A 25,582-nucleotide genomic window follows, 5' to 3' on the forward strand; every position below is an offset into this window, starting at 1 on the left:
ACTTGATACGAGATATCATATTTAAAGAGGGCTCTTAAAAATTCTAAGCTACGACAAAAAAGTGTCGTTGAATACTTTTTGTTTGACTTTTTAACTCAGCTGAAACTAATTGTCCTATTTGGCTCGATAATAATATGTTATACATGCATACAATTTTTGACCAAACCTAACGATTTCAACTTACTCTGAATCTATTCGTACATATATTTTTCACTATTTATATATCAGACATACAGGTTAGTGTCAATTGACACATAACTACTATCTAAGCACACCTACATCGACATAGTACGTAATATCATCTAACATTCCTCAATTCTCAATACCGCTTCACGGGAATCCTGGGAAAGGTTCCAAATAAAGACGCAATCAACCCTATTGGAACCCGGCTTGTCCCGAAGGCGGCACGGCACTATCCTGCAAGCCTCTCGCTAACTCGCCGATTATCGACCCCCAAACCTGAACTATGACCTTTTGCAATAATCCTCCAATTATTTTTTTACAGACGTTTCAAATTCAATCCCACTCGATTTCGTACACCTAGACATTTTTTCCCATTACCTACATCATAACTAGAGCGAGAATTATTTATAGCCATACATTTCAACATTAACGAACGCTAATTATTATGCTAGATATGTAATTCCACAGCCAGGCATCAAGAGAAACGTGAGTCATACTAAGATCGATAACTTGAAACGTGTTTTATTTTTAGGGTGGTTGTAGCTTTGTGAGTTAAGTTCATCATAAACTTGTCCAAAGTACGATAAAAATACGACACGACACGTGGACTAAAGCTTAAAATAATTGCTAGCAGCCGGCGAAGCGCCGACGGTGTAGCGATATCGCAACTGTCTATAACATCGGCTTAGTCGGTCTCGTAAAATCCTAAATCTCACTCAAATAAAGGTCGCCAAATCGCACCCCTGCAGGTATTATAAAATGGCGTCATCGGTATAGAATGATAGTCTTGTGATCGGCAGGTAGGAGAAAGGTTATGTCGGCGTCGGCGCGGGTCCGCCTCCCCCTGACCTTTACAGTGTCGCCTGGTCCCGCGGGAGAGCGTAATCGCGCCGCATTACCACGCGGCGACATATCTGTGCGCTCCGGCCGGCGCACCTGGTGGGTGACGCGCGGCGCGGCCACTGCAGGCGCCCGCCCCGGCGCGAGCCCGCCGCAGACACGCACCGCTAGGCACGAACACACGGTATCCGAAAATATCCCTACAGACCAACTCGAATCACATCTCTATCTCAAATAGCTTTCATCGATCAGAACATTTCATAGTACTACTGAGTATTTTACTTTGAGCATTCCATCAGTACCTATTAATGTTACTGATTTATTCTAAGAACAGAAAGCAAACTCTGTAAACTCTTGTAACTTCTGCAGTTTCTAAATAAGAAATATACACTTAACATTCTGAATTCTGCTGCTGTTGTGAATACAATCAATTCGAAATGCAGATAACCACAGCTATCTTTATCCGCACCGTCTCATCCCTAGTCGTTACGTTCGGGACGGCGCGCGGCGAATGGCGCATGCGCGCTGGCCGCTATTAAAAAATGAATTCCTGGTTCTGGCACTGTGAGCCGTACGTCGGTGTCGGCGGCTGCGTGAGACGGGGCGCGCGGCACTGGACCCGCCCGACGCGAGCAGCGCTAGCGGGCGCCGGGTGTGGTCGTGCAGTGAGTGCAGTGAGCAGTGCTGGCAGGCGGAGAGCGCCATGCGCGCTGCGGGCTGGTAGCGGCCGCGGCATGGCGCGCCGCGCCGCCCGCGCCCGCGCCTGCTCCACACACACACCATGAGCGACCTGCAGGCCACATTCGAGTTCTCCGTGGAACTCTACAAGTTCTACAATGTCGACCTCTTCCAGAGAGGGTGAGCTCGCACACATCATGTAGCTACACCGGCCCAGCAGCCCACCGGGGCATCGGGACCGGGACCTTACTGATAACGTCGATAACAACTGATAAGTGAAATTGGACGAAATGAGGCTGTATTCATCTATTTAACGAAAACACCGTACTCTATTTAAATACAGAATATAAATTATTGATCCGCAGGTATACTAGAAACTAGGTTCATAAATTAATTCATGAGTATTCTATCGCGCATTTAAATAAATCATTATTGAGGTACTTAGTAGACTGTACCTTAACATTGCAATAGCAATACAACCATTAAATACATCATCGGTACATATTTTACAGTCATAATATACGTTTGACATTCGCAAAAGATGCCCTTTGATTGTAGACGTACGCAGACAGAAATTATTGGTAAATTTTCTTTCCCCGCATTACCCCAACTTTAGAGCGGGATAGTGCTATCAAGATAGGAGTATATTGACGAAACTCTAAATTATGAAGACCGGCTACGACGCAGCGTCTGATAATCTAATCGTCCGTGCCTGGATGTTGGATTAAAAACGACTTTTCACTAACTATTGATCCGATACACTTAGTACCTAAGTATATCGTGTAATGCTTTAAAAATCGTGATCTTAAACACATATCTAGAAGAAAATTTTTCGTAGATGTTATTAATATTAACAAAAAGCCCTGTTACTATGAAGACTTAAAAAAATAAGCAAAAGCCCCATCTTATCTCTATTCACAACTGAATACTGCGCTATAGTCTTATGTCTGCAAATACTATTAGATACGTCGTAACATCATCATACAGCTAAACGGTAATTACGAAACAAGTTAAATAATTTTAGCTGTTTGTATGATAAGCTAATTAGATCGCTTGAAGTATTAAGTAGTTAAGCCAAGTTGCCTCCAGAGTCGTGGCTCGTTTGCGTACGTTGTTATGAATAGACAACGGTAAATCTAATGCTGATGTTGGTTTAACATAAGGAGGTTTTAAATCTGAAAAAAGAAATGATTTGATTTATAATTTTGTTTTTTTAGGTTATGTCTTGTGAAGTATCTCATGATTTTTTACTGTTCATGCATTTGTATTGGCGATATAAAAAGAAATAAAAATCATAATTACTATTGAGGTAGCTTTTACGGTAATAATTTTTTTGCAAATTGTTTTTTTTTCGTTTACTTAACCTTAAGAGTCCCGCTTCCAACAAGCTCATGAAAATTTTATATTATTGACGTATGCATAAGAAATGATAAATCGATAAATACTGATATTTCCGAAAATATGAAAACTTTCAGTTCTTTATAATTATATACCCAGAAATTATTACTCTCGAATATGATAAATAATAGTAAATTTATACAATACCCGAAATCCATATATTATATTGATAATCTAGAGTGGATCTATGCATTATAATAATTTATAGTAGCTTAACCTAATGATGCCATCAATCGTTATTAATAAATTCAACAAATTAGAATCATCAATAGTGTTGATAAGGGATTTGATTGCGTTTACATTAAGTAATCGATGTAAAGATGGTATATCTTTAAATTATGAAACATTATTGTTTTTACTATAATATTATAACGAGGTAATTTTTTTTGAGGTTGTGACGTTGTATATATATTATGGTAATCTCAGAAACTGCTTAACTGTTTTTGCTTAACCAAGAAATAGACACAACAGTTAAGACTGACATGGGCTATGGGAATGGGTTCTAGCTCTAGCTAGCTCGAATAGCTACCAAAAGTGAATCTTAATGTACCCGTTCCTAGATATAATTTATATACATAAAAGCAGATCAATCCTTACAAAAAGAACCCTATTTCTAAGCTTCGCTGTCTGTATGTCTATGCGTATATAACCAGTCTTAATAGCTGTACGGGTGAAATTTTCTGGAGATGATGATGATGTATTTGTGTTGCTGGTATAACGACAAACAATTAAAATAAAAATCGATTTGTAGCAACGGTTGGCACAGCCGCTAATTTAATGGACGGCCAATTATTTTTCCAAATTTGTGTCCAGCTCGCACTTTACCGGTTTTATTAAAACTCACTTGTCACCCGTCATTACGTTTGATGCACGCAAATTGCATTGGCATCGCCAACCGACCCTTCAATTAATTTAACAGAGGGGAGAGCTGACTCATACCCTACAATTGGTAATCGTTGATTTTAGCACCCGTTTTCACGAATTACTCATAGCCAGCGAAATTTTTAAATGCTTATTCCTTCTTTTTTTTAATTTTAACGAGTAAGTTTGGATAATTCTGATTTCATTTGAAAAAAGAATTGCGATTTTTTTTTGCTTCTTTTTTTTAATAGTGTGATGCGTTATGACATACCTGATTCAGATGCTTTCAGACGCTTTTTCTTTACTTATTATTGGATTCAATTGGCAAATGAGCCTTTTTCTTAATGATAATCTTTTATCTGCTATTGCTTCAGCAGGTAACAAAAAGACGATAAACTTTTACCTTGCCAACTCTTTTTGTTTTCTACATCTGATTAATTTCATGCTATTGTTTTCAATCCTGGTTCGCAATAGTTCCAATGACTTGAATGTGTGGTGTTGTCTTTTAAAAAAAAATCAAAGTTCCTTTTTAATTTATTTAATTTTGAAGGATTTCTTGAAGAAAGTGGTTCACAAAGATTTACTACAACTTATCAAATGATGTATTTTATTTGATTTCTGTCCTATTGTAAACATTGCCTCAGTATTTTTTCAGCGAACCAATAAAATTCTATGACTGTAATCGGATCAGTAAATTCAATACCATAGAAACCTCTGGCGTGCAAACAAGTGATAATACTCAACCATTGCGTGCCAGTATTGTTAAACTTTTAACAATGTTTTTAAATCTTCAATTGTTTGGCATTTTCGAAGTATTTTTTTCAAAGCATTCCTTGAAATTCGCTTACGGTATGAAAGTTCCATTATAAAGAAAGCGAAGCGTCTGTTTTTCTCTTTTATTATTGTTACTTTTGCCAAAATTATAAGTTCGTAATCATTATTTGTTACCGATTTTTTTTTATGAAGTTCACAAAAATACAAAATGTAACATCAGATGTTGACAACAGATTCTGTGCATACAGACAATATCAAATGACTATATACATCACTACAATTAAAAACATAACTGAATGGCAAAGATTTTTGCCAGCCATTAAAAAAAAAATCTCTTTGAGAGCCTAGAACTCGTTCTGTATTTCAAAATAAACAAATGCGAACGTATCGTAAACGCGTACTGCACTTTACAAATATACTCAGACTATAAATAAAAACACATCGGTCACTTTATTTTGGGACTCAGTTCAGTTAAACTTAATCTCATCTGTCATTAATCTATTTCATAGATATTTAGTATGGATTCAATGTGTTAACAAATATAGTACTCTGAGTATATACATTTTCTAATAAATTAATACTAAGAGAAGTAATGTTTTTTAACGGTTTCAACATATTGATTAATGCAATTTCATACTGACGATTGAAAGATAATTTGTAAATTTTTAGATAGTCGTAATGAGTGACGGGAATCAATTTACAAGACGACAGATTACTTTATAGATAATGTGATATAAATATAGGTACATCTATCTGACAAATCTGAATTTGAATCTAAAATAATTAAATATCATAACATGTTTGTTAAAGATATTTCAGGATTTTCTTCTGATACTTAATTGAAAGGTATATCAAATAATATTCAATGGGTCAATCAATGATATTAAATGAATGGATAATGTTCATTAATTTTAACACCCAGCTCGAGAGTTAGCGCATTGCGTACTTTGACGCCTGTCAAATTTTTTTACAGGCCTTTAAATTTTAAAATGACCTCTTTTCTAACAAACTAAATTCATTACATTATTGCAGCGTCAGCTCATGATTAAGGTTGTGTTAAAGTGAGAAAACCATTGTATTGCAATAATGAATTATTATCACGACAGTTACTATAAAACAACACAACAAATAAATTCGTCGTTCGAACAAACTCAAATCTTCAATGTAGGTACAATTATTGATGCACTTATAACATCTTCGACTTGTTTTCACTGGCGCATGCCATTTACCATTACGGATTACTGAGACGATTTTTCAACCGCAATACTATAAAAAACATTTAGAAAAACAATCTCGTCTTTCATCACATTCCTTCACACGTCAGCACTACAAGGTTATTGTCTAAAATTAACTGTTTTTAACCAATTCGACATTACAATGTTTACTCTTGATTCTGGCAGTTTTACTACGGAACGTAGCGAGTAGGACGTCATAAACACTAGTCAAACACGTAGATAAACTTTTACTGTTTATTTATAATTAAAGAATTAATACGTACTGTAAAAAAGTTAGTACAAATGTACGCGGTATTTTAATGTTTATTTATTTTGACACTAGAAGTAGATTGATTATTGCCCATTTCAAGTTCATGAAAAAATGTTTTAAATGTTATTACTTTTTGATGACTTCTGCTTTGCAAACCACGAAAATACTTTTAGAAAATATATGTCTTCTTCACTTTAATCGTTGCTTATTATAAAACGAAGTTGCTCCCGCTGTCTGCCTGCCCCTAAGTATGCTAACATCTTTAAATCCGTGCAATAGACAAGTTTAGTTTTTATAGTTAGAATCATTCAAGAGGAAGGTTTCTAAGCATAGAATAATAAACAACAAAACTAGTCATTTTAAAGGTTTCCAATGTAATGACTTTTTTCATGGTTTCCTTGCAAACGCTGGCAGTACTAGATAGATCAATATAATATTTCGTGAGAACATACATCTATCTTTTATGGTTGGAGTGTCCGTATCTTTGGTAAAAAAAAAAATCTATTTTAAATATATTTTGTACATGGTTTATATTCTTAAAAAGTTTTTCAGTTATAGAAAGCCGTGATTTTCGGTGATTTTAAAATCTCGACTATTCTGCACTAAGATCTCTTCATGCTCTAATCACAGGCTGTCTGCAAACTCCTTCGATTAGACGTGTCAAGTCTCGCTTCCTGAATCGTCTATTCCTAAGTTCTTGACATAGAACTTGTTCAAGTCTACTTCGACAGTGCCTTGATATTTGACGGCCATTGTTACATTATTTTGATGGAAAATCGATGACTATAAGGTGAGCATAACATGAGAGTTATATATAACCTTTTTGAATGAGCCAAAGGTCATTGACCTGTTTGGACACAAGGTTAGTGCTATTGTTATAGTATGTCTATTTCATCTCTATGTAGTTCATAATGACTGTCTACAGACCGTAACCAGCGTTCAAAACGGGAAGGTTGTCGTGAAGAAAAGAGACACTTGCACACGCTCTTATTTACCGAAATAGCCCTATAATAAAAGCAAAATCAAAAGTTTTTATTTCAAATAGGAAGTTTCTCAGGCACTTTTAAAAGGTTACATTACTGACTCTAGTTGCACGATATAAGATCGTATGGTATAGGTAACAGGCAAGTTTATTAGCTTGGTTGCAATAACATTTTACCGATAATTATGATTTTAAAATCAGCAATTTTCCACTTCTGAAATTCAAAATAAAACACGCCTTTCTAATTGAACTCCAAAATTAAAACATTCAACACACAAAACAATTTAAATGACAATAAAAACATTTACGACAAACGTATAAGATGATTCTATTTTACGTTTAAAATTGCAAATGACACAACTCCTACGCATCGAGACGCTTGTGACCTACTTTATATTTGTGGATCATGCTCCTAAGTGTGTCTCACATTTAAAATAAATAAATAATGTGTGTTACCGCATAATGTTTGCATGCGCTAATATAGGCCACTTTCAGTCTTCATTGATAGAGTATTATGGCACAAATTCTATTGACTTTAAGTGTGTGTAGACATTTTTATATTTGCAATATAATATATATTATTAGACTATTTGCATAAAAGCTTGGTATGTCTCAACGAGGATCGTGATGAATCCAGGAATTTATATTTTTAAATGCTTTCTGTAAGACTAATTACATTTTGCATGAGATTTTATGATATCCATCCAGCAGATACGACTTACATCAAGAAAAACACAATTTTAAAATTATATGTTAGCCGTTGACGAACTGATATAAACTTTTAATTAAACGTTTAAACACGGAACTTTTAATGATTCAATCTATTCAACCGATCCCGGTCCACTACTTGACATAACCTAGGCTTCCCCCGAATTGCACCACGACACAAGGTACTTCTGGATATTATTTCTCATAAATGTTACAATTATTTGACTGAGAAACACATACTGATTTTAAGTAAATAATACATGACAAGTGCCGGCTACTTCGAATTGTATTAGCTATATGATTTTTTCCCTTATATTAAGTAAAAGAATAACAGTATATTTTCACAATACCTTTGCATTATTAGCATATTAATCATAGATAGTGCGAGGCGTACCAGCCCCGCTACTGTACACCTTATAAAACATCCAAATCGATCGATTTAATCGATTTCACCGACTATCATTAATTTGGCTGTCAGCTGGCCGTATTGGAAGAGTTCTTAGAATTGCTTCAAGTTTCAAAGAGGTTATATTTACCCTACTGCTTGTTTTAATCTTGGATAGGAAATAGAAACTTTAAAAATGTTGCTGCAACAATAAAATAACTTAAGTAAGAAGTAGCTTATGCAAAGTAAAGCTAAATAAATTGTGTCAGGTTTTAATTAGTCATATTATAATGCAACTGAATAATAATTAATTGAATGTTTTAGCAAAGTGACATTTCTTCAATTGTTACTGTCAATAGAAAACGTTCCAATTACGAAAATGACAGTTCGTTTGTATATGCTGTATTCACATCGCTATGTTCTTATTAATTATTTTGTTAACGTACTATAAATGTATTTCAGCAAATATAAGTGTGGCTTCTGAATTTTTGTAATAAATATAATCACGCGACTTTGACCACATTAGAGTATTTTTATCAACACTAACGATCCTCGCAACCTCACTCGGCTTGAATCGTTATACTTTTTACCAATTTCACCAAAATATCTCACACAAACTTCACCACACAAAATCTTATTTCACCTAAAAACTATCGCATAGACTCAGTAAAACTTTCCAATCAGGAAATTTAAATGAACCCAAATGAATGCTCAAACAATTAGCAACACCACCTGAAAACTGAAAACCAACTGAAAGAGCTCCGTCTACATAAAATTAATGTCAGACCTGAAATGGAGCGAACACTAACTTATATTTTAGGTTATTTCATGCTCATTTCAGACTCGTTTCAGGCTATTTCAGGCTTTGAATAATAAAGTAATAAACGCAACCGGCTCTCCACGAATTAGAATTATTTCTGGATCTAGCTTTTAACGCTTTTTAAATGGTTTTCTAATTAAGAGCTGCCATAGCATAAACTTTAAATGATGGAGGACTTGAAAACGCTTTTTAATATAATAGTCACGTACCTTTGAGCAAAAAGAAGGCTATGGAATATTATAATCAATGCATCGTCCCAAGTTATTTTAACCGTAAATGAACCAAAACCAACTAGCAATTCTTTTTACAAATTGATCACACATAAGAAGAATGTCATCTTCATCACCTCAACAAATCTCCGGATTCATCCAAACCGCAGCATCACTCGAAGCCAGATTCAAGCGTAATTTTATACATAGCAAAATCCCACAGCAACAACAGTACACAGCAATTATTTTTGCTTACGGCGATGCAAATAGGGAAACAAAGGGTTTGAAAACTCCAGCTATACGTATGTACAAGGTTTTCAATCTACTTGAGTAGTTCCGCCTATAGAGGCTTCGCGGGACTCCGCGTTACCAACCAAGCTATGGATGTACTATATTGTTGTGACAATACCAATCTTGGGTATCAAAGGTAAATGAAGAGTAAGATGGATTGAATATTTACTGTTGGTAGGTTTGTAGATAATGTTGTATATCATTGTTATTAGACGAGCAAATCCAGTGCAGGTACTATGTTTCTTTCTCCAGATAACGATTACCTGCATGAAGAAGATTAATACTCATCTTTTATTGCATTTCAAGTTTATAAAAATGGTAAAAAACTAGTCAAGGAAATAAAAATGTAGGAGTGACTTGTTTAAAAGTGCCTACCTATTTAAACCTAAATGCAGCTTGCATGGAAACTTCAATCATACAGGAAAATATGATTAATATGTTATTTAAGTGATTTCTACACTACAATAACACAAACATGACAATTTACCAATTGCGAAACGAATTGTAAAGAACTTTAGTAAACGAGAAAAATAAACGTACCTCGATCGAACCCCGCGTGGCGTACGAAGTCGGGCACTTTTTGCACCCCAATTCATTTACACCTGTCGCGTCGGTCTCGACCCAAATCAATTTACACCGCAGCTATACCTAGCTAGCCGTGTACCTAGGTATACAGTATACATAGTGCCCCTAACCAACCGCCGTTAAAACGAGAAATGAATGGACTGTCGTATAAGGTATTTTATGCCTTTTAAATAAAGAAAATTGTGAGCTTTGGCAAGTGAGACTGTTCTTGTATTCTTTTTTTGCGTTTTTTGAAAACATGCTCGTAAAACTTGGTAAAAACTTTTGTTACTTGTATGGTGGTTTAATCATGAAATACACACAGTCACTAGATTTAGTTTATTTCCCTCATCAGGCTTTTTATGTTTTGAGCTCGGAAACTGTCCAGTTCTACGTAAATTACTCTCAGCCATTTTTACACTTATGATGTATGATTTAAATAGTTCTGATTAATAATAACAAGACTCTTCTATCTTTAACTCATTTTACCTAGTTACAACATTTCCTTATTGCTTCGCCGTAATCGGATAGGTACCTAAAATTAAAAATAGTTGTCAACATAACGAATTAACCTAATAGACAAAAACTGTTAATTTTAAAACCATCTCCAGAATTGTCATTTGTAATCGGAAAACTACTTTGTACTTATTAATATGAAGATAATATGATGATAGAAAATATGAAGCCCCAGTAATGAATGTCATCTTAGGATCCTGTTCCAAAAATGAGGTTCCGAACAACGATACCATCCTCATTCTTACTATTTTGTAAACTCTTTATAAATTGCAAGCTTTCCCGTGTTATGCCGTCGTTATGACACGTCAGCTCGTTCGAAGGTGTGACTATGTAACAAAGAGATTATGTCAGCCAAAGCTAATTAATCTTTAATCCGTGTGTAGAGCATGTTGATGCAGTGTTCTCTATCGCTTATTATTATGCTACGGGACTTGGTCTGAATTTTGATTCGGTTTGGATTTGATTTAGTACCGCTTAGAAAGAATGAGGTTTTAGTCATTCACTGTGCAGTTGAAGCTTTCTCTAATCCTTCTATTATTATAAACGCAAAAGTTTACATGTTTGTACCTCTTAAATCCAAAATCCACTGAATTAATTTAGACTAAACTTGGTAAACAGATAGTTTTGAACCAGGAATAACACATAAGATTTTTATCCAGATTTTATGTTTCTGTGATATCATTTTCAATTAACTAAATACGATTGAAGTACAAGTAACTTATTTGATAGATTTTTTGCAATCCTCTTAATGCTTAGCCAAATATATTATACTAGCTTTTCGCCCGCGGCTTCGCCCGCGTCGAAGTCGGTTACAGGTATCGGGTTTCCAAGAGAATTCTTCAAAAGTCCGGGATAAAAATATCCTATATTCTTTCTCAAGGTCAACTCTATCTCTGTACCAAATTTCATTAAAATCAGTTCAGTGGTTTAGACGTGAAAGCGTAACAGACAGACAGGCAGAGTTACTTTCGCATTTATAATATTAGTAGGGATAATACGCATTTACCCGACACGAAAAATATTTAAAAAAATAATAAAAAGAAACACTTAGTTTCTAATTTCGAAAAAAAAATGTGGTGTCACTTATTAAACTACAACCTTCATAAACAGGAAAAACCAAGGCTTAAATATTAAAAGTGCCATCATAAGTCAAGCTCTAAGCGACAGTAAAGGTAACTGCTACCTTTGGGAGCCGGCCGTAATGAAGCGTGATGACCCCAATGAACTTAACATAATAAGCCATGCTTATCATATTTACCCTAGATTTTAAGCGTCTCTGGTATATCCTGCTTAAATATTGTGGTATAAATAGTAATTAGGTCATGTATATTGTGACTAAGTAGCTACGTTGACGATCACACTAGCCTAGCTGATGCATTTGTTTTAATTTAAGTGCTGTTATTTGAAGATGGGGGTTGTCCTGGGAAAATATAAAATAGGTCAAGAAGCTTTATTGAGAAACTTGATAGAATGACAACAAGACGGCAATAGAATAGAAAACTTCAAGTATTTTGAATGTATAGATAATTGTCTTGCATTGCAGCATTTGAATCAGAGTTAGCGCTCGAAAAATCGTGGGTTGTTTTCAGGCCAAGATCAATTAAAACAGACCTAAGTATAAATCTTGTGCGATGAACAAGAGAAATTATCAACCATGTCACAAAAATCGGTTCCCTTTCCTATCATCTTCCTTTCCGGCAAGAACTTGAAGTAATATGTTATTTTTCCCTCAGACTGTATCAGGTCCGCGTCGGTCTCCGCGTGTCGCCGAAGGTGCCGGTTCACATCGAGGCCTCGGTGTCGAGCGGCAACGGCGCCGCGCGGACCGGCCGCCCGGCCGCCAACGCGTCCCTCATCGGGGGTCTGGCCGCGTCCCGGGCCTTCCAAATCATGTATAGAAACGAGGAGGTCACGTTACGGGACATCGTGCACTTTAGGGCTCATCTTTTAGGTAAGAAAACGACTGCATGGATAGCCGAATGGTTGATGTCGCCACGCCAAACAAGCAATTGTTTGATCCATTAACAAGCATATGTGTGATCTTTTGATAGTACGGTTTACTCACGCGTATTTATCGGTGGTGGTACTAGTTGGGCTACCCCGATAAATACGCGTGAGTAAACCGTTACATCATTTAATATGTGTGATCCACGAATGCTTGTCCTGAGTCTGGGTGTCTTTGTGCATGTGACTTGAATGTTTGTGAAACCCCCCGCGACACAGAGATTAAATTCGTCAATGCGGGAATCGTTTTAAAAAAAAATGTTTATCTGCTTTTAAACAGACAGGCTACTGAACTCTCTCACCAGCAGCCAGCAACATTAGCTCAGTAGCTTCATTGCAAGAAACCGTTTGGTTACTCCGTTTGGTTAAACTCCTAAATTATTCTACGTTAGTTGGTTAAACAATGGCCTGTATTGTAAGACCTTTAAAGTGCTTGCGCGAAGTGTTAAATGTCGATGGTTAATAGATCGTTTACACAAGCATTCGAGGACACCAGCATATTTTGCTGCCCCATGCCGTCACGTTCTGAGCATATTAGACAGACTATAAAATGACCACAAAAGGATACATAACTGAGAACTCTCTTAGCCAAGATAGGTTTGAGCTAAATTAATGGCAAATATTATGAAACGCTGTGAAAGAATTAGCGACGAAGATGAAAGATTTATTTTATCCCCAAACTAAATATGTGAGAGGTATACATGTCACAGATATTTCGAACATTATCCGTCTCTGAGATTATCTGCTGATTCATTAATGCTTTCGTGAACGTGAATCCTAATCTACACATACTAAGACGCTAAATATATTTTTATGGTACAAGGATGTTTCTTTGATAAAAATAGGGTATTGAGAACGAATCCAGGAAACATGATGCTGTTCTTTTGCGAAAACAAGCTCAATGTACTGTAGAGGTCATTGAAAATTGAATGTCTCATTTCACAATCGGATACAACGACAAGCATTTGGAACTCATTGCTTTCGTTCTTTTAATAGAAGTTGACTGAACCGTTTGTTTGCCAAGAATGTCATAACCTAATTGTTCTTGTTTAGTGGACAGTCGGAATTTGAAGGAGTCGCTGGAGAGGGCAGAGTGGAGTCTTGGAGTGGAGCTGTGGTGCAGCGAGGGTGCCCAGTCCAGCACCCTCGCGCCCGTGTCATGTCGGGTGCTGAAGCTGCACTTCCAGCCCTCGCAAGGCCTGCACTACCACTTGCCGGTGCTGTTCGACTACTTCCATCTATCTGCCGTCTCCATCACTATTCATGCGAGTCTAGTTGCTTTACATCAACCTTATATCAAGTAAGTATATGGTCTACATTTAATTATCACTTTTAGTTGGAAAGATCTACCAAAACCTCAATTTATTATCCAAAATTTGCGAATTTTTAAGTATCAGAAGTACGTCAATATGTTCATTATCTTTATGAACTAAGGAGTTTTGTTATAAAAATTTACCATTTTCATTCGAAGAAGTCACAATAGGCGATACTCACGCTTTTGTGTTATAACTCCTTTTTCCAAACTTTTACGTCTGCGAATGCCATTTATAAATAAGATAAAGGTTATACAAACCCACAGTTTCAATAAAATTGCATATTTAACATGAAAAGCTACAAATTACCGTCCCACGTGTGGCACGGAACATCCGTATGACCTGATCATTATCGCTTATTAATGTCACATTCACACTGTAAATCATCAATTTGAGTTTTTATTGACTTGCATCGGAAACTCAACAGTGACCAATAAATTGGATGTCTAGATATTATCAGTGCCAAGCAGGAACAATAAGAATATGAGCTTCAATAATAAAATACTCGTATGTTGAAAGCTCGTTCCAACGAAAGTTATTAACAACCAATATAAAATATGAACGCTATGAGATTTATGTTCTTAAAATAAAATTTTCGCATTTTGAAACCCTTTTTAGTAGCAGTCAAGACCATTTTTTTTCTAATACCCAAGTCGCATGTTTTTTAGATTTGTAGCACTTAAAAAAATATTTATTTATAAAGAGCGATAAAACATTAAAACTTAAAATTATTTCATGTCTGTTCATCGAAGGAAAAGCATCATGCATTATGTACAAAGCTGGTGAGTTTGTAAACTTGATAACATTACCTTCATTCTTATATGTAGATATGCACACTTGCAAATTTCTCAAAAACTACTGATCCGATTAGAATTATTTTTTGGCATAATCTTGTTGGTAAATAAAATACATATTGTATCTTTGTCCTACCTTTGATCCGGGGTGAAAAGCTAATTACTTTAAACCACGTGGGACTGCGTGGGGATATATCGGACTATCGCCGACTAAAACACCCCGGGCCCCTTCTGCCTAGGCCAGAGTAACGAGATCGTGTCGTTACTAGACAGATATTTTATGCTGTAAGTTCCTACTAGATTGTTTTATTTAGTTCATAATATTCTGTACTGTTCTGTACCAGCACCCCGCGCTCAAGTAAACAATGGGGCAAGTTGATGAAGAGTGCAGGATCCAACTTCAATACATCGGGTAGCTTCGAAAATGTGCTCTTCGGATCCACCGGCAAGTGTGCTGGGGGCAATTCCAGCAAAATTGCACATGCAAGGTAACTAAAAACTTTTTTTTGTTTTCACACACATTTTGATTTTTTCCCCATAAATAAGAGGAAGATTCTTAATGTTGGACTAACGTACAAATCCATTGCCCTAGTGTATAATCTCTTTCAAAAGCATGTTGTTTTCTGACAGTTGGCAACCGGAACATGTAAAAAGTAGGTCACAACGACACTTCTCATTTACAAAGAATGCCACATCGAGGAATACGCGCACATCCTATCCTCAGACAAAGACCAAAAAAATAGTTTGGCTATTTTAAATGAAAAATAAAATGTTTTATTTATTATTTTCAGGCAAGTCCATGCTGAAGTGTGCGGTATTCTGCTGGGCTCTTTAGAGGGGTTGCAGAGTGCTCTAGCAATATGTGGATCGACGGGTGTCCTGCTGACTCCTGAGGAGTCATCGTCAAACTCCGTCTTAGGAGAGGTTGCACAGAGAATAAAGGATCTAAGCGACTTTGGCAGGGTAAGGCCTCATGGCCCCTTTAAATTTTAAACTTTCCTTATTGATACACGTTTTGTTCAAATCCAGGTCATTTAAGTATACTTAGAGAGTTTTTTGTAGTTATTTCTGATCAATAAATACCAATTCTAATAAACCATAACTAAAACCAATCTTCTGTATACTTTCTTCTATTAATAAAAGTAATTTTAAATAATAATTCGATAACCTGTCGCTCTACATATCTTAATTCATTTTGTCAGAATATCCAGAAGTCGGAATGCGGCGAGGAAGAGGAGTGGGCCATGAGTGCGGCTCACGACATCGCGCGGCTGTGCGCGGAGGTGACGCTCCGCTGGCGCGCCTTCCTGCACCACACGTCCGACCGGCCGCACGTGCACCACGCGCTCGCCGCCCGACACCACGCGCTCAGGTACCACACCACACATAAATACGTAACTCCTTAATACACTCTTACGCCAAACCACGTCCACCACAATACAGGAAGCTCGTCACCACACCGAAGTCTCTTTCTCTTTCTCCATCACCGTAATCGATATCATACCATAAATCATGTCTTCTTACACAACGCCAGCGACATTAAAAACGTTTTTGGGTTTTAGTTTTTTTTTTCAATTGAAAACCCAAACTTACTAAGCTTACATTTTGGAGACTTAAAATACATGATACGTTTAGTCGTTGTCCCTTCATGGATACTTACACGATTTTGGTAAATATGACACATCTCAGTAACATTTCACGAGTTTGGAGTCAAATTTCTACACATCTTTAGATTTTTGATTTGCATTTTTTTTATTTCTCGTGAATGAACTTTATCCGCCATAGTAGTCCGCTATCGTTTTTAACTTAATCTCTAAATGCTTTACTTTAACTTTCTAGAATCAAGCGATTCGCGGAGTGCTTCTTCGTGCTGGACAACCCTCGCCACTCCCTGGCTGGTTGCTACGACAGCAACTACCAGTCGTATCAGAGCGTCGGCGAGGTAGCCCGGAGGTCACGGTACCTCGCGTTGCTGCCTCCCCTGCCGGTCCACTGCATCGCGCTTGACGGAGACCCTCATATCATGCCCATTATTTTTGAAGACAGGTAATATTTGTGTGATCATTTGGAGATGTTTTGGTGAAGATACGTAGCGAAAGAAAGCACAATTTGATAGAAAAGAATTTTATTTAGAACATAAAACAATACTGAATGAGCATTTTTATAATTTTCAGATATCAAGACACTGCGGAGTTCGCAAGGCGGCGTTCATTTTTAAACTCAAGTGCAAGTAAATCTGGGAGTGGTATGTACTGTCCAAATTAATCCAAGAAGGTCTCAAAAAGTAGTTTGTTTTACAAATTTTTGTACAATCCTGTTTTGTTTCAGATCCTTTCCTATGTTCGGAAGCCCTCGATGACTGTGCTTGCAGCGTAAGCTCGCTTATGGACTCAAGAAGACCGTCATCGGAAGCCTCCAGAGTCACTCTTACATTACCTAAAACAATCATGGACGTTCTCGAACCACAGTTCAACGCCCCTAAATCTAGTTCTAATGTTGTACAAGCAACTTTAACGTTAGCGCCTCAAAAATCCGCACGTGGATCTCCAAAACGAGCTTTAGTAAAGCAAAATGTAGTCGAGTTACCAAAAGCCCATAATAAACAACTTGAACTGACGGGAAGAAATAGATATATCGTGCAAAACAATCAAATTAGTGAAATTCAACTACCACCGAACAATGCATTTGCTTCGTGCCCAATACAACAAGGACAACAAATGTCCCGATACTCCGCTTCGACATTGCTTGACATCAGTACGGCAAAAAGTGCTTCGAACGTTTCTCGGCTAGGAAAAGAAAAATCAGAGCCCGGCCTAGAAGTTTTCCGACAAAAGCATGAAATAACTAGTGGCGTTAGTACATTGCCAGCCAGACACAGCAAGTCTCTTGACCAGTTAAGAGTCTCGCAAATGACACCACTCAACACTACGCAAACATTAACAAAGAACGTGAGAAATAGTTCTAACTCATCTGTCAACTATCCCAAACCATATCTACCGCCTCAACAAATAAAGCCAACGACATTACCTAGAAGCGTAACTACGACAGCTTACCCAACGAATACTACAACTAGATGCAGCTCCAAAGAGAGAGGAGATGACTATAGGAAAAACATAAGTGAGTTTAGAGAGAAATACAAACATCCAGGTAACATGGCAGGCGGACACGGGATGAATAATGAAGTGTTTCATAATGTAGGATATAAGTATGACGGAGCGATGAAACCTAATCCTAACCAGGTGTACGGCTATACTTTCGGTAATCAGGGTAATCTGCAAGTGAACAATGTTATTCGAAATCCGTTAGAGTTTCAAAGAGGCTACAGTGTAAATTTACCCCGTCCTATGTTGCCTCCACGTAATTCTTACCCACCGGTTAGTGGTAAAACTCAAGTGACTGATCAAAATAACTTAGTTTCTAATAAACACGTACATAGATCGAATTCTACGCACGTGTTTCATCAAAAAGAAAACCAACAAATTGATATTGAAGCTGCTAGAAATCAACTTAGACACGAGCTCAACTATTATCTCCAAAAAGGTGATTGGAGTTACGACTTTAACACAGGGAGTTTGATCCAAAACTATCAAAAGAAGTCAAGCAAAAGCAGTGATGATAGTGGATTTGTGATGACCTTAGATAGAAGTAGCGACGGAACTTCAAAATCAACCTATTCGAAGACACCACCTTCAACGCCACATTCTACAATGCCCTCAGTACGACATAAGAAAAGTCGATCAAAGGAGTCTAAATTAAGCCATACCGCCAAAGAAAATACTAAAATGAATTCGAGTAGAGATTCGCTTAGCAGCCATCACTCTATCAAATCTCGAGATAGTAAATCAGATCGGCACACATCGAAATCGGAGCGGAGTACGCCTAAATCGGACAGAGCAACACCAAGGTCAGGCAAGTCTACGCCTAAGTCTGGAGGCATAACCCCAAAATCAGGCCTAGCTACCCCAAAATCAGGCAGAGCTACGCCTAAGTCGGGTGCAACAACGCCAAAAAGCGGAAGATCGAGTGGGAAACCAGAAAAACGCACAAAACATAAACCTTCCGAGAAGATGACGCAGCTAATGTCAGAAGCTGCGTCATCGTCTAGTGATGAAAGTATACCCTTCGAACTAAGAAGGTTAGAATCATCAGCCAGTGTCCCGTACAGTCTTGATCACGGACCTGAGTTGTTACGACACTGTAGAAGCGCTGCTTCGGTTTTAGATGAGCCTAATTTAAATAATACATTTGGATCCGAATCTTTACCCAATTTAGCACCACCACCAGCATTTGAATCGCCACCTCTTGACATTGCAGATAAAGATTTCAAAATATTACCGCCTGAAAACTTCCTTAACAAAGATGAAAAACGTAATAGGAGCACTTCTACTTCAAGTTTGAGTGAACAAAGTGGATGGGTCTCAAGCGGACGTAGTTCGGGGCCATCCTCACCGGATAATGCAAGTTGTCAATTAAACCAGAATTTCGTTCCCGGAAACTCAACCGTATCTAAAGTGTCGACTAAAACGTATGAAGATCCAAATGAACATCATAAAACTGACGGCGAAACTATCAGTGATTTCAAAAGAACCGTTTTGAATGGAGAACAGTTACGAGAACGGCTTTTAAAATTAGCTGTGAAGGTCGCTCAAAATAACTCAAACGAGAAGATAGAATGCTGTGATAAAGAAGTATGTGAAGAGTGTACGATCTGTAGCGACTCTATATGCACGGATAGCCAATGCGAATATAATAAACTAATGCATAGCAACGGCTTGGATGCAGGATGCAACTCTGATACCTGTTCAGCAAGTTGTTTCCAACAAATGGCTGAAGCGAGTGTGTCAAAAGGTAATCAAAGACACAACTCTTTCAGCGCAGTACAAGGAAAGACTTACACTTCCTCATCAAAGAGCTTGACTGAGGGGACGGTGAAAAAATCTAAAACGATAGGTGACAATCTTCATCCTTACATAAGGAAAGAAATTCCGCAGCAGCCACCTCAACCTCAACCGGCACAAGGTAAATCGCAAACATTAGATAAAACGAAACTTAAAGATAGAATACAATACACGGAAAAGCTTATCGCGGCTGAAATACGAAGTCTGACGGTAGATCGTAATTGCAAGACTAGTCACAAAAAAGGTACTCCGGCAGGTGCAGTTCAGAAGTTCTCGAATAAAGCCAAATCTGAGGTAGATTTGGCTCATTTTATGGGTGACAATGATTACGAACATCTGCCGCCACCGCAGCAATTCAGGGACGCGCCTCCTCCACCAGACCAATTCAAGGTAAACACGTAACATCCATAGCTGATGAACAATTTCGTTTTGGCAATAAATAACACATTTAATGAACTTGCGCATTACAGGATCCTCCATCGAAATCACCAAAGTTGAGTCGACAAAGTAGCAAATCGTCAACACCGTCAAAGACTCCGAGAAAGCAGCCACAGCCTTCTTCGCTGCAACTAGATAATCCTTTATACCACGTGTGTGAGGGTGAGTGGCACCGTGACTTTTGATTTAAGTCAGTTTAGCTTCTGCTACTAACACCATCGCTTGGCTTAACAGGCATTATGGAGAGGCGGAAGCTGCGCCCGCACCAATCGGTTAATTCTAGCGGTACGCCGTCCGGCAGTACGCTTAATAAAAGTCAGAGCACTGGAGAACTGGCCAGTCGAAACGAAACTGGTAACGAATTCACTTTTATAACATTTGTACATATCATAAAGCCATAACTATAAAATATTTATGTTAATTTTATGCTTAAATGTTACTTTATAAACCGATCGTTTTAATTACACTTTTTTATTAATGCTTAATGACTCAACATTTTATTCTATAACTAAACAATCAGTATTTAAATAAGTTGAATAGAATAAATTTTCTGGTAGCGACGCGTGATTTTTTATGTATATTTCACAATGTTTTCCACATTTCAGAACAACGAGAAAGCAATTTAATCAGTATATTCGGCCTAGCGGAGTCTGAGAGATTGTTTGTGAAGTGCCGAGAAGAGTTCAGGCAGAGTGTTAAGTATCCAGGCGCTATTTACTCAGACTTCCCACCAGTCGAGAACTCACTGCCTTACTTCCATATCAGCGATGAGTATAGGATGTTTAATCCTGAAGGTAAGTATTCCAAACAATTGACATTTAACTTCAAGGAAAACTCCTCAAAACCTAATTGATAGTAGTAAGTTAAGAGAATATAATTGTTAACGAATACTTCTTAATAAGAATACGTTATTTGTTAACTTGGATATCAGAAGCAAAGTATAAATTTGGGGAATGCAGCTGTGGTAAAGCGATTTTAAGCAAATAAATCTTTGTTCTTGTCTTTGAAGTTATTTTCTCCAAACGTCCACTTTTTATCATGACCCTGGGAATTGGTTCTAGCTACGAATTTCCCAGCGTAAAGAAAGTATGTTCTTTCTTTTTCCAGGACTGCATTTGATAATCTGCGTCCACGGCTTGGATGGCAACGCGGCGGACCTCCGCTTGGTAAAAACCTACTTGGAACTCGGCCTGCCCGGGGCAAGGCTAGACTTCCTGATGTCCGAGAGAAACCAAGGCGACACTTTCTCTGACTTCGACACGATGACAGATAGGTGAGGTGTAATTATACATCATAAAATAAGTAATCAATATTGCAAGATATTATTATAATTGATATTTTTTTCGTCGGGTTATAAGACTTGTAGGTACCAGTAACCAGTTTATTAACTAACAAAGTAATTACTCATTGCAATCAGGCTTAAATGATTTATTTGCAAAGTATTAGCGAACGGCAATTCATAATTTATATTCATCAATAAAATCATTCTGTTTGTTTAGTGTATTAAGTAGCTTATTTGGTTTCGTTAGGACGGATGCGGTTTCTTTGTGTTATCTTAATGTACTTAATGCCGACGAATAACTTCCTCATCTGCAGCAGGACTTTCCTTTATACTGTACCTAAAAATATATAAATAGGTATTCCCACGGATTTTACCGAGTTTCAAGGCCTCATTAGGGTCATAATTGTATTTGGACAAGTCTGTAACTGTGAGTCACGGTGTACAAAAATAAACAACGAATGCTATCATCAGCAATCACACGGTCGGTGTGGCCGGAAAAAGGTTAACTTCCTTGGAACCCAAAATTAAAATAATCATAATCATTATAAATGCGAGGTCTAGGATCATACTGTCAAATTAATCTATGACGCAAGGCTCTTCACATTGTATTTTGATGTTACCAGATTGGTTCAAGAGATCCTGACCCACATTCAGAACTCCAGCGATCCCGCCAGGATAAGTTTCGTGGGGCACTCGCTTGGCACCATCATCATCCGGTCGGCCTTAGCGAGGCCACAGATGAAACCATTCTTGGGGAAGCTGCACACGTTCCTGTCACTCAGTGGACCGCACCTTGGGACTTTGTATAACTCCAGCGGATTAGTTAATGCTGGTAAGTCAACAAACCGATCACCGATCAGTCATAAGTTAAAACTCCATTATACCAGGATTAGCAATGGTAACCAAGTCGTGAAAACCGAAATCATTCTATCACGCTTTAAGCAGTAGCAGTCTTAATATTTTTGTTAATGAAATAGAAAAAATCACATAGGGCAATGAAAAGGCATATAGACTGATGAGTGATTCGTTCAAGTAGTTAAGATATGAATGAATTTATACGCGTGTTTAATAATGTGATAATTAATAAAAAACATAAAATATATAAGCGTGTTTAAACCATCAATTATTTTGGCAATAAATCATCTCAACGAGTGATGGGCGCACCTTCTACAATTATTTATCAATTACTTAACATTTAACGGGTACCTACATAAAATGCCAAGAGATAACATCGTAATCTCCTTTCTTAAAATATGTAATTAGTTCTAGGTTCGTGAAAACCGGAATAAACCTATTCTGTTTTTATACATATTTCTATCTAAAAAACTAACTTTCTTATTTCGCTCTTTTGAGCACTAAAACTGAACCATTCTGCAAGAAAAAAACGTTAATTCTTTAAAGTTAGGTCGCATACAATTCTAGCCTGTATATGACGTTCATAAATTTATAAAGATTTGTATCTGAATCCAAATCTCTCCAGCTACCAGCTTAATCAACTTTTCTGCTTATCTTTCCAGGCATGTGGTTCATGCAAAAATGGAAGAAATCTGGCTCGCTACTCCAGCTGTCACTACGCGACGCGTCCGACCCCCGCCGGTCGTTCCTCTACCGTCTGAGTGAGCGGAGCCAGCTGCATCAGTTCAAGCACATCCTACTCTGTGGGTCGGGACAGGACAGATATGTTCCACTCCATTCTGCGAGACTTGAGCTGTGTAAGGCCGCGGCTAAAGATACCTCGTTATTGGGACAAGCTTATAGAGAAATGGTAAGTAGATAGTAGATTTGGAGAGTTCTTGCTTTAAAGGAAAAACTAGAGCTTACAATCCTGACTGTCTCTGCTTGCTGAACTTTATGGCTTACTAGTAGTTTATATATTTTTTAAATATTTATTATAACGATTTTAATCATCCGCCTATCAACTATTTTGGAGTCGGCTTCGCTACAAGTACTAGTGTTTTACAAGAAATGACTGCCTATCTGACCTCCTCAACCCAGTTACCTGGGCAATACAATACACCTTAGACTGGTTGTCAGACTTTCTATCGACTTCTTCTGACACCGGTACCGACTTTCAAAGATGTAGGAATATCAGCCGGAACCACAAACCAACTTCACCCGCCCACGGACCGAACTTGTCATGCCTTGATCTGTGATCGACCAATTGGTGCAGTTATCTTCTTAATGCGAGTTCTTTTTTTCTACACCCTGTACTCGAGTAACCTTCTAGACCATATTCTTTCTTCAAAGTACAAAGACTATTTTTTGATTTTCCAGGTACACAACATGGTGTCTCCACTAGCGGCGCGCGCGTCGACAGTGTCAGTCGTGCGGTATGACGTGCAGCACGCGCTCCCGCACACGGCCAGCGCGCTGGTGGGCCGCGCCGCGCACATCGCAGCGCTGGACTCCGACCTCTTCATCGAGAAGTTCCTTCTTGTGTCCGCGCTTAAATACTTCCGATAAACTTAGGAACTGTGACCCTATGTTCTATGAAACAGCATTTATGTTTCCAGCTCTAAGTTCTTCATTATAGGTAATAGGCTAAACTTATAAATATTTCACGACCTGATATAATTATTTCAAAGATATATTTTTAGGTTTGTATTTTAAGGATGTTTTAAAGTCTACATACGAATTATGTACGACATTTACCGCAACTTTAAAATACGTTTTTAGTAACTTAGTTTACTTCTGTCGTAAATCCTGATTTGTATTTAAATTTTTCAATTTAAAAATACGAAACTTTTCAAAAAATCTTTGCTCTGTGAGTAATAGACTTCATGGCCTATTAACAAAAATAATTTCGGATATGACGTATTGGACATGCACTAGAAATTGTTTACACTACCTGCTTTCTAGCACCATTTTATAATCTATTAATGTTATCTCTACATCATCTACAATTAATTTCGTGACTGAAAAAGCTCTAGGATTTTATGTCACTCGGTCAAAAAAACGTTAATTATAAACGTTAGTTTTGAAAACGACTAACTAACAATTGGATTTCTGAAAAGAACAATGTAAATATTGTGTAAAAATTAAAAAAAAACCCGACCCGTGCTGCTGCCGCGTGTAGTTTCGTTTTTTTTTTCAATTATTGATCACAAGCTTTTTTCCAACCTTATAAGGCTAAAATACTTAATAATATGCTCAATATTATTAGATTAAATGGTGTGTTTTCACTTTCTAACAACCGAGGGTATTATTTTGTAACATTCACTTATCTAAGTACCTACTTATGTTCAAAATCACAACCCTAATACTTTTAGCTCCAGTAAAATATCGATTTTCAATTTAACTTAAACAAGTTCTTGGCATTTCCGTTAGCATTTAAATTGACTTTTTCAATGTTTTATCCATTAATTAATCACTTGCCTGTTTACCAATGATTTAGGTGTTTAAATATAATGCAAATGAATCGACTACCACCTGTTCTTCGCTATTTAAAAAAAAGATTTTGCCTACAATTACAGATTTGTCTATGGATCATCTACTCCACTAAAGAGTGACAAATCTATAATAATAGGCTGAATATTTGGATGCACGTTTACTGCAGGACGAATAACATAAATAGAATGTCCCTAACATAAAATTAATTTTAAAAAATATTATTAAAATACTACATACATAGACTACAAGACAGCGTGATAAATATTCGAGATAGAATCCTAACTGTAGCGCGATTTATAAACTACGTTTGGAAATAATGTCACATCAACAATTTTAATTAAGTAGGGTTTAAGACGGATCTTTACACCAATTAATTAAGACTATAATTTTAGCGATTGTAGATAATATAGGTAGATGTTATTTGTATTATTGTTGTCTATGGAACGGTATTCTCAGGTGCAAGTTGTCTACTATTTATGGCCGAACTTTGTCCAGTTTTCATGTAATTATATTTCTTTGTATTTATTTACCGAATCAATGAGTTGATCTTGTAATTAAATATAAGTAGGTGATGAAATGGAGGCGGTACATGAATGTTAGACAACTTGTAATATTAAAATTGTTTCCTTATTTCTCCTACACTTCCAGGCCCGTAACTACATCGCACTTCAAAATTGTTACAACTCTGATTTTGTAAATAAGGGTCTGATCTAATTACAAATATTCGAAAACGTACATTAACCTATCACATACGCTGATTCTGCGATAG

At 37.2% G+C, this 25,582-nt stretch overlaps 1 protein-coding gene across 1 annotated transcript; it reads left to right on the forward strand.

The window, feature by feature from the left end:
• Positions 1-1,754: 1,754 nt before the first annotated feature.
• LOC113501289 (protein FAM135B) lies at positions 1,755-24,002 on the forward strand. The gene is made up of 18 exons (XM_026882395.1): positions 1,755-1,881; positions 12,428-12,645; positions 13,752-13,998; positions 14,764-14,793; positions 15,150-15,293; positions 15,597-15,768; positions 16,008-16,177; positions 16,645-16,851; positions 16,980-17,050; positions 17,134-19,824; positions 19,960-20,093; positions 20,174-20,303; positions 20,376-20,495; positions 20,747-20,935; positions 21,249-21,414; positions 22,047-22,255; positions 22,941-23,188; positions 23,698-24,002. The coding sequence occupies exons 1-18, from the start codon at positions 1,805-1,807 to the stop codon at positions 23,884-23,886; spliced, it is 5,412 nt and encodes a 1,803-aa protein (XP_026738196.1). The 5' UTR covers positions 1,755-1,804; the 3' UTR covers positions 23,887-24,002.
• Positions 24,003-25,582: the final 1,580 nt, after the last annotated feature.

The sequence above is a fragment of the Trichoplusia ni genome, chromosome 15 (assembly GCF_003590095.1).
Source record: "Trichoplusia ni isolate ovarian cell line Hi5 chromosome 15, tn1, whole genome shotgun sequence".
Lineage (NCBI taxonomy): Eukaryota > Metazoa > Arthropoda > Insecta > Lepidoptera > Noctuidae > Trichoplusia > Trichoplusia ni.

Excerpts from the sequence above, each read along its gene's own strand:
- LOC113501289 (XM_026882395.1), top strand. The coding sequence starts at position 1,805 with ATGAGCGACCTGCAGGCCACATTCGAGTTCTCCGTGGAACTCTACAAG. Across the intron at positions 16,178-16,644 it reads GCCCGACACCACGCGCTCAG|AATCAAGCGATTCGCGGAGT; the intron begins GTACCACACCAC and ends TTAACTTTCTAG. Across the intron at positions 19,825-19,959 it reads TCAACCTCAACCGGCACAAG|GTGCAGTTCAGAAGTTCTCG; the intron begins GTAAATCGCAAA and ends GTACTCCGGCAG.